General features: G+C 44.0%; 1 protein-coding gene across 1 annotated transcript; it reads right to left on the bottom strand.

Annotated features, from left to right (window-relative positions):
* Nucleotides 1-5,902: 5,902 nt before the first annotated feature.
* Nucleotides 5,903-9,938, bottom strand: LOC127919223 (large neutral amino acids transporter small subunit 4-like; the record flags this gene model as incomplete). Its single annotated transcript, XM_052502722.1, has 3 exons — nucleotides 5,903-6,077; nucleotides 9,598-9,721; nucleotides 9,865-9,938. Coding segments are annotated over 3 exons (360 nt in total), but the record flags the coding sequence as incomplete, so codon positions are not given.
* Nucleotides 9,939-10,222: the final 284 nt, after the last annotated feature.

The following is a 10,222-nucleotide window of genomic DNA, read 5'->3' as shown; positions in this document are numbered from 1 at the left end:
TTATATGAAAACTGCTTTTAGGTAGTTATATATGAAAACTGCTTCAACTAGTTATATATGAAAACTACTTCAACTAGTTATATATGAAAACTACTAAGTGTTTATATATGAAAACTGCTTCAACTAGTTATATATGAAAACTACTAAGTGTTTATATATGAAAACTGCTTTAGGTAGTTATATATGAAAACTACTATGTTTATATATGAAAAATGCTTTAGGTAGTTATATATGAAAACTGCTTTAGGTAGTTATTCAGGAAAATGGGTGCCATTTGGGACATACTATATTAACTTTGAGAAAAATTTAGTACCATTATTTCAGGAGCAGAGCTGAATGCATCATTTCAGACCTAATCATAGTTCTCACATATATAACCATATCTTTATACAACCTAATCACAGCTCTCAGCCCACTTTGGGCTTAAAGGTATTTTGAGTCAGTCGGTTAACCTCTTGGATAGGGGCAGTATTTTGAGTCAGTCGGTTAACCTCTTGGGTAGGGGCAGTATTTTGAGTCAGTCGGTTAACCTCTCTTGGATAGGGGCAGTATTTTGAGTCAGTCGGTAACCTCTCTTGGGTAGGGGCAGTATTTTGAGTCAGTCGGTTAACCTCTCTTGGATAGGGGGCAGTATTTTGAGTCAGTCGGTTAACCTCTCTTGGGTAGGGGGCAGTATTTTGAGTCAGTCGGTTAATCTCTTGGGTAGGGGCCAGTATTTTGAGTCAGTCGGTTAACCTCTCTTGGGTAGGGGCCAGTATTTTGAGTCAGTCGGTTAACCTCTCTTGGGTAGGGGCCAGTATTTTGAGTCAGTCGGTTAACCTCTCTTGGGTAGGGGCCAGTATTTTGAGTCAGTCGGTTAACCTCTCTTGGATAGGGGGCAGTATTTTGAGTCAGTCGGTTAACCTCTCTGATAGGGGGCAGTATTTTGAGTCAGTCGGTTAACCTCTCTTGGGTAGGGGCCAGTATTTTGAGTCAGTCGGTTAACCTCTTGGGTAGGGGCCAGTATTTTGAGTTAGTCGGTTAACCTCTCTTGATAGGGGGCAGTATTTTGAGTCAGTCGGTTCATCTCTCTTGGATAGGGGCAGTATTTTGAGTCAGTCGGTTAACCTCTTGGGTAGGGGCAGTATTTTGAGTCAGTCGGTTAACCTCTGGATAGGGGCCAGTATTTTGAGTCAGTCGGTTAACCTCTCTTGGATAGGGGGCAGTATTTTGAGTCAGTCGGTTAACCTCTTGGATAGGGGCAGTATTTTGAGTCAGTCGGTTAACCTCTCTTGGGTAGGGGCCAGTATTTTGAGTCAGTCGGTTAACCTCTTGGATAGGGGGCAGTATTTTGAGTCAGTCGGTTAACCTCTCTTGGGTAGGGGCCAGTATTTTGAGTCAGTCGGTTAACCTCTCTGGGTAGGGGCCAGTATTTTGAGTCAGTCGGTTAACCTCTTGATAGGGGCAGTATTTTGAGTCAGTCGGTTCATCTCTCTTGGATAGGGGGCAGTATTTTGAGTCAGTCGGTTAACCTCTTGGGTAGGGGGCAGTATTTTGAGTCAGTCGGTTAACCTCTTGGATAGGGGCCAGTATTTTGAGTCAGTCGGTTAACCTCTCTTGGATAGGGGGCAGTATTTTGAGTCAGTCGTTAACCTCTCTGGATAGGGGGCAGTATTTTGAGTCAGTCGGTTAACCTCTCTGGATAGGGGGCAGTATTTTGAGTCAGTCGGTTAACCTCTTGGGTAGGGGCCAGTATTTTGAGTCAGTCGGTTAACCTCTCTGGGTAGGGGCCAGTATTTTGAGTCAGTCCGGTTAACCTCTCTGGGTAGGGGCCAGTATTTTGAGTCAGTCGGTTAACCTCTCTGGGTAGGGGCCAGTATTTTGAGTCAGTCGGTTAACCTCTCTGGGTAGGGGGCAGTATTTTGAGTCAGTCGGTTAACCTCTTGGGTAGGGGGCAGTATTTTGAGTCAGTCGGTTAACCTCTCTTGGATAGGGGGCAGTATTTTGAGTCAGTCGGTAACCTCTGGGTAGGGGCAGTATTTTGAGTCAGTCGGTTAACCTCTCTTTGGATAGGGGGCAGTATTTTGAGTCAGTCGGTTAACCTCTCTTGGGTAGGGGCCAGTATTTTGAGTCAGTCGGTTAACCTCTCTTGGGTAGGGGCCAGTATTTTGAGTCAGTCGGTTAACCTCTTGATAGGGGGCAGTATTTTGAGTCAGTCGGTTCATCTCTCTGGGATAGGGGGCAGTATTTTGAGTCAGTCGGTTAACCTCTCTTGGGTAGGGGGCAGTATTTTGAGTCAGTCGGTTAACCTCTCTTGGATAGGGGCCAGTATTTTGAGTCAGTCGGTTAACCTCTCTTGGATAGGGGGCAGTATTTTGAGTCAGTCGGTTAACCTCTCTGGATAGGGGGCAGTATTTGAGTCAGTCGGTTAACCTCTTGGGTAGGGGCCAGTATTTTGAGTCAGTCGGTTAACCTCTCTGGATAGGGGCAGTATTTTGAGTCAGTCGGTTAACCTCTCTTTGGGTAGGGGCCAGTATTTTGAGTCAGTCGGTTAACCTCTTGGGTAGGGGCCAGTATTTTGAGTCAGTCGGTTAACCTCTTGATAGGGGGGCAGTATTTGAGTCAGTCGGTTCATCTCTTGGATAGGGGGCAGTATTTGAGTCAGTCGGTTAACCTCTTGGGTAGGGGGCAGTATTTTGAGTCAGTCGGTTAACCTCTCTTGGATAGGGCCAGTATTTTGAGTCAGTCGGTTAACCTCTCTTGGATAGGGGGCAGTATTTTGAGTCAGTCGGGTTAACCTCTCTGATAGGGGGCAGTATTTTGAGTCAGTCGGTTAACCTCTTTGGATAGGGGGCAGTATTTTGAGTCAGTCGGTTAACCTCTTGGGTAGGGGCCAGTATTTTGAGTCAGTCGGTTAACCTCTCTTGGGTAGGGGCCAGTATTTTGAGTCAGTCGGTTAACCTCTCTGGGTAGGGGCCAGTATTTTGAGTCAGTCGGTTAACCTCTTGGGTAGGGGCCAGTATTTTGAGTCAGTCGGTTAACCTCTCTTGGGCAGGGGGCAAATATTTTGAGTCAGTCGGTTAACTCTTGGGTAGGGGCAGTATTTTGAGTCAGTCGGTTAACCCTCTCTGGATAGGGGGCAGTATTTTGAGTCAGTCGGTAACCTCTCTTGGGTAGGGGCAGTATTTTGAGTCAGTCGGTTAACCTCTCTTGGGATAGGGGGGCAGTATTTTGAGTCAGTCGGTTAACCTCTCTTGGGTAGGGGCCAGTATTTTGAGTCAGTCGGTTAACCTCTCTTGGGTAAGGGGCAGTATTTTGAGTCAGTCGGTTAACCTCTCTTGGGTAGGGGCAGTATTTTGACGTCCAGATAAAAAGCATGCCTAAAGTAAACAGCCTGTTACTCAGGCCCAGAAGGATATGCATATACTTGGTAGATTTGGATAGAAAACCGTCTAAAGTTTCTGAAACTGTTAGCATTCTGTCTGTATAACTGTATAACAGAACTGGGATATGGCAGGAGAAACCCCGAGGACATCCCCAAAAAGAACATTTGGCCTACCACTGGCTGTCACTTTTATTATAAGGCAAAACCTCCCAGATTGCAGTTCCTAGGGCTTCCACTAGATGCCAACAGTCTTTAGAAAAAGTTTCAGGCTGGTTTTAGGAAAATGAGCAAGAATTTTTCTAAGTTGCTCCCATTTTGGCTGTAGTGTTTCCATGCGCTTGAGGAAAGCAAGTTGTTTGTTATTTATCTCCGGTAATGAACATACTATTCTTTGTCTTAAATTGTATTGTTTATTTACGTATTTTTAAATTTTTTATTATTATTTTTACCTTTATTTAACCAGGCAAGTCAGTTAAGAACATAATCTTATTTTCACGACGGCCTGGGAACAGTGGGTTAACTGCCTGTTCAGGGGCAGAACGACAGATTTGTACCTTGTCAGCTCGGGGTTTGAACTCGCAACCTTCCGTTTACTAGTCCAGCTCTAACCACTAGGCTACGCTATTAGGGTACGCAAGGTTTTATTATAAACGTTGTTTGGAGAAGTTTATTGGATTATTTGGATTCATCTTGTATGCATTTTGAAGGAGGGAAACCGTGGATTATTGACTGAAGCGCTGAGCTAACTGATGTTTTTATGGATATAAAGAAGGACTTTATCGAACAAAATGACCATTTGTGATGTAACTGGGACCTTTGGAGTGCCAACAGAAGAAGATCTTCAAAGGCAAGGCATTTATTATATCTCTATTTCTGACTTTGTGTCGCACCTGCCTGATTGAAAAATGTTTTTCATGGTTTTGTATGCGGGCGCTGTCCTCAGATAATTGCATGGTGTGCTTTTGTCGTAAAGCCTCTTTGAAATCTGACACAGCGGCTGGATTAACAAGAAGTTAAGCTTTATTTTGATGTTTTACACTTGTATTTTCATGAATGTTAAATATTTATATTTCTGTAGTTTGAATTTGGCGCTCTGCAATTTCACCGGATGTTGTCGAGGTGGGTCGCTAGCGGAACGCCTGAGCTAGAAAGGTTCAACCATATCTTTATGAAGCTCAGCTGGTTGATCAGGTGGAAATTTAAAAAAATTCCGAACCAGAGAATAAATAGTGATGGATGAATAGATGGATGAATAGATGTTTGGTGGTAGTTGGTCTCCATGGTGGCTGGTGTTGATGAGGTGTGTTTGTGTCAGGTAGTTACCAACTCTAGAACATCTCCCACCATGTCTGTCACCATGGTTACCAGCCCTAGAACACTTCCCACCATGTCTGTCACCATGGTTAACAAACCTAGAACACCTCCCTGTAAGGACAGACGCTGGGAGACGAGAGGCAAGTACAGCGAGTGAACATTTAATGGATAACAGACAAGAAACAAACAAGGACAGCGTCTGGACAGGGAAAACATAGTAACAATAATGCTGACACGGGAACAAACTGAGGAGCAGACAGATATAGAGGGGCAAAGTAATGGAGTCCAGGTGAGTCCAATATTGCGCAAATGAACGCAATGATGGTGACAGGTGTGCGTAATGGTGGGTCAGCCTGGGCGCTAGAGACACCCGATTGTCTGTCACCATGGTTACCAACTGTAGAACACCCCCCACCCTGTCTGTCACCATGGTTACCAACTGTAGAACACCTCCCATCCTGTCTGTCACCATGGTCCTTAAACCTAGAACACCTCCCACTGTCCTTCAACATGGTTATCAACTGTAGATCACCTCCCACCCTGTCTGTCACCATGGTTACCAACCCTAAAACACTTCCAACTGTCTGTCACCATGGTTACCCACTGTAGAACACCTCCCACTGTCCTTCAACATGGCTATCAACTGTAGAACACCACCCATCCTGTCTGTCACCATGGTTACCAACCCTGAACTCCTCCCAGAGCATCATCTACAACTCAGTAGTGCATCCATCTTAAGATAGCTAGGTGGGACATCCAGGCATAGGATGTCATTTCAGAGCTAGAAAGGGGAGGGGGGGGGTAGTGAGCACTGTATGTGAAGAGAAGAGGGGAGAAGGGGGGAGAAGAGAGGGAGAACTGAGAAGAGAACTGAGAGGAGAACATGAGAGGTGAACAGAGGAGAACATGAGAGGAGAGGAGAAGAAGAAGTGGGGGCTGATGACCCTTTCCTTTCACAGTCTCTCCCCTCTCTCTTGTTCTTGCTCTTATTCAGTCCTTAGTGTCTGTCCAAGGTAGTATGTTTTCATGACAAGAGGAGAAGTTCTTACATGGGTCTCTTCAAAAGTGTGTGTGTGGGGCGTGTGTAGATATCTGTGTGTATGTGTGTGTGTGTGTGGGCGTGTGTAGATATCTGTGTGTATGTGTGTGTCCTCTGCAGATTCAACGTAGAGCAACACTCTTCTCCCTTCTTCTCCCTCCCATCTCCCTCCCACCTTCCTCTCACTCTCTCCCTTTTCTAGACGAAAGCTTCAGGTTTGCTGGACCCGTTGATCTTGAGGTATATCTTCGAGTCCTGGTCTCTGTCCTGTAGCTGGCGGTGCAGTGTGCGTCTGAAACACACCAGGTATAGAGGCAGCAGGAAGCCCAGCATACTGACCCCCAATAGGCCTACATTCACCTAGAGCACCATGGGAAATAGAGTTCAATTTAGTTACAATAAGACTTTCGGACAAAAATCAGTTCTCCACCTAACCAATTACTGAAACTTAACCTTGCATAATACCTGGGGTCAGTCGCACCTCTAAAAACTGTCATTAGAAACTTGCTCCCTAGTATACAGAAAATAACCGAGCCCTGAAGAAAACTTCCAGAATTTTAACGGAAATAGCGCTCCATCAAATTGTATGTCATCCGACTAGCTTAGAAAGAGAGTTCAATGTAAAATCAAAAACAGAAAACAAATGATTCTCTTTAAATATGCAGACTGCTCTTTGAATATGCATATTTATCCAAAAACTCAGTTGTCCTGAGTCTGCACAGGACCTCAGATCATATTTATCAAAACTCAGTTGTCCTGAGTCTGCACAGGACCCTCAGATCATATTTATCCAAAACTCAGTTGTCCTGAGTCTGCACAGGACCTCGAATCATATTTATCCAAAACTCAGTTGTCCTGAGTCTGCACAGGACCTCGGATCATATTTATCCAAAACTCAGTTGTCCTGAGTCTGCACAGGACCTCGGATCATATTTATCCAAAACTCAGTTGTCCTGAGTCTGCACAGGACCTCGAATCATATTTATCCAAAACTCAGTTGTCCTGAGTCTGCACAGGACCTCGGATCATATTTATCCAAAACTCAGTTGTCCTGTTAGGTCTGCACAGGACCTCGGATCATATTTATCCAAAACTCAGTTGTCCTGTTAGGGTTAGGGCACAGGACCTCGGATCATATTTATCCAAAACTCAGTTGTCCTGTTAGGTTAGGCACAGGACCTCGGATCATATTTATCAAAACTCAGTTGTCCTGTTAGGGTTAGGCACAGGACCTCGGATCATATTTATCGAAAACTCCAGTTGTCCTGTTAGGTTAGGGCACAGGACTCCTCGGATCATATTTATCCAAAACTCAGTTGTCCTGTTAGGAGTTAGGCACAGGACCTCGGATCATATTTATCAAAACTCAGTTGTCCTGTTAGGGTTAGGGCACAGGACCTCGGATCAATGAGGGACTCAACCTTTTACATTTTGTATCTCTTGACACAAAAATGAGTGAACTCTAAACCTTCCAGCTGTCTTCTGGACCGTATTCCAACTAAACTACTGAAAGAGCTACTTCCTGTGCTACTTCCTGTGCTACTTCCTGTGCTACTTCCCTGTGCCTGGTCCTCCTATATTGACCTCATCCTCTGGATGAGTACCAAACTCACAACCAGAGAATGTGACAGTAATAAATCCTATCCTGAAAAGCCTCTTGATCCAGTAAATAAAATAAAAATCTCTTCTCAATTAAAAAAAAAAAGAAGCTGTTGCTCAGCAACTCTCTGACTTCCTGAAGACTGGTTTTAGAGCACTGCGACTGTACTTTGAAGGTGGTAAATGACTGCTTTTAATGGCATCAGACCACTGCTCTGCATCTGTCCTCGAGCTCCTAGACCTTAGTGCTACTTTTGACACCATTCTTTTGGAGAGATTAGAAACCCTAATTGGTCTACATGGGACAAGTTATTTCTGGTTTTAGATCTTATCTGTCGGAAAGAGATCAGTTCGTCTCTGTGGATGGTTTGTCTCCTTACAAATCAATTGTACGTTTTGACGTTCCCCATTCTAGGACCACTATTGTTTCCACTATATTCTACCCTTGGTGACGTCATTTGGAAACATGTCAACTTTCAGACAACACACAGTTGTAGATTTATATGACACAAGGTGAAGCCCCAAAATTGCCTTCCCTGGAAGCCTCTGTTTCAGACATAATGAAATGTTTTATGTTTAAACTCGGACAAAACTGAGATGCTTCCAGGTCCCAAGAAACAAAGCTGTCAGATCTGGCAACTCATCTTGATGGTTTGTACAGTTAATATATATATAATAATAATATATGCCATTTAGCAGACGCTTTTATCCAAAGCGACTTACAGTCATGTGTGCATACATTCTACGTATGGGTGGTCCTGGGAATCGAACCCACTATATATGATGTGGTACATATTGTATAAGATATATATGATGTGGTATATATTGTATAAGGTATATATGATGTGGTATAAGGTATATATGATGTGGTATATATTGTATAAGGTATATGTGATGTGGTATATATTGTATAAGGTATATATGATGTGGTATAAGGTATATATGATGTGGTATAAGGTATATATGATGTGGTATATATTGTATAAGGTATATATGATGTGGTATAAGGTATATATGATGTGGTATATATTGTATAAGGTGTATATGATGTGGTATATATTGTATAAGGTGTATATGATGTGGTATAAGGTATATATGATGTGGTATATATTGTATAAGATATATCGTCTCAGTCGTCTCAAATAAAACTGTGAAGGACCTCGTCTTTACTATGGACACTGATCTCTCTTTTGAGGAACATACTGTATGAAAAATATTTCAAAATCAGCCTTTTTCCATCTTCGTAACATTCGAAAATCTGAAATGTTTCATCAAAAAATTATTGTAGACAAGCTAATTCATGCTTTGGTCACATCAAGATTAGACTACAAAAATGCTATACTCTCCAGATACCCGGATGAGGCAATAAATAAACTTCAACACGGCTGCTAGAATCCTGACTAGAACCAAAAAATGTGATCAGATTACTCCAGTGCTAGCCTCCCTACACTGGCTTCCTGTTAAGGCAAGGGCTGATTTCAAGGTTTTACTGCTAACCTACAAAGCATTACATGGGCCTGCTCCTACCATTTTACCTATATTTCCGATTTGGTCCTGCCGTACATACCTACACGTACGCTACGATCACAAGACGCAGGCCCCTTACTGTCCCTAGAATTTCTAAGAGCTCCATTTTTAGAGCTCCATTTTTAGGGAATGGTCTACCTATCCATGTGAGGGACGCAGACTCGGTCTCAACCCTTAAGTCTTTACTGAAAACTCATCTCTTCAGTAGGTCCTATGGTTGAGTGTAGTCTGACCCAAGAGTGTGAAGGTGAACAGCAAGGCACTGGAGTGATGAAGCACACTTGCTGTCTCTGCCTGGTCGGCTCCCCTCTCTCCACTGGGATTCTCTGCCTCTGACCCTATTACAGGGGCTGAGTCACTGGATTACTCGCTTCTCTCACGACATCCCAGGCTTTTTATCTATCCGACCTGAGTGGATTGAGTTACTGAGTTACAGAGCGAGCAATCCAATGACACCAGCACAGCCAGAAGAGGACTGGCCACCCCTCAGAGCCTGGTTCCTCTACCCCGGAACAGCCAGAAGAGGACTGGCCACCCCTCAGAGCCTGGTTCCTCTCCCCTCAGCACAGCCAGAAGAGGACTGGCCACCCCTCAGAGCCTGGTTCCTCTCTAGGTTTCTTCCTAGCTTCCTGTCTCTCCAGGGAGTTTTTCAGAGCCACCGGAGGCTGGCTTTGTGACAACTGCTGATGTAAAACATGTTTTTATAAAGACATTTGATTGAGTGTGTTCTGTGTGTGTGTGTGTGTATCCTCACCCAGAGTGGGTCTCCCTTCAGAGGGCCCATCATGGCCATGAAGAGTGGCTGCTGGAACAGAGCAAACAGAGCAGACACCAGAGACTGCATCCCCGTCAGACTGCCAAACTGAGATGATGGGTACCTAGAGAGGGAATATAATCAATTTACAGTTTTCATATTGATACCAGGTACTCACTCACTCACTCACTCACTCACTCCACTCACTCACTCACTCACTCACTCACTCATCTCCACTCACCCTCCCAGGGTGATGCCAGTACTCACACAGCAGCGTAGAGACCTCCAGTTGCAGAGTGGATGAAGCCTCTCACAACAGTATGGAGGACAAATGACAGGATCTGAGGAGAGGAGGAACACATCAGATGACAATTGTCAGTCACCAGCTCTGCAGGACGGCCTGGGGCAAGGGACCTAAAATATGATTCATAATGTTGTTGTAGCCCTGAATATGATTCATAATGTTGTTGTAGCCTTGAATGTGATTCATAATGTTGTTGTAGCCCTGAATGTGATTCATAATGTTGTTGTAGCCCTGAATGTGATTCATAATGTTGTTGTTGTAGCCCTGAATATGATTCATAATGTTGTTGTAGCCCTGAATGTGATTCATAATGTTGTTGTA

This window comes from Oncorhynchus keta, unplaced genomic scaffold (assembly GCF_023373465.1).
Source record: "Oncorhynchus keta strain PuntledgeMale-10-30-2019 unplaced genomic scaffold, Oket_V2 Un_contig_16032_pilon_pilon, whole genome shotgun sequence".
Lineage (NCBI taxonomy): Eukaryota > Metazoa > Chordata > Actinopteri > Salmoniformes > Salmonidae > Oncorhynchus > Oncorhynchus keta.
Note: the sequence above shows the minus strand (reverse complement) of the source record. Positions and strands in the feature narration are given on the sequence as shown.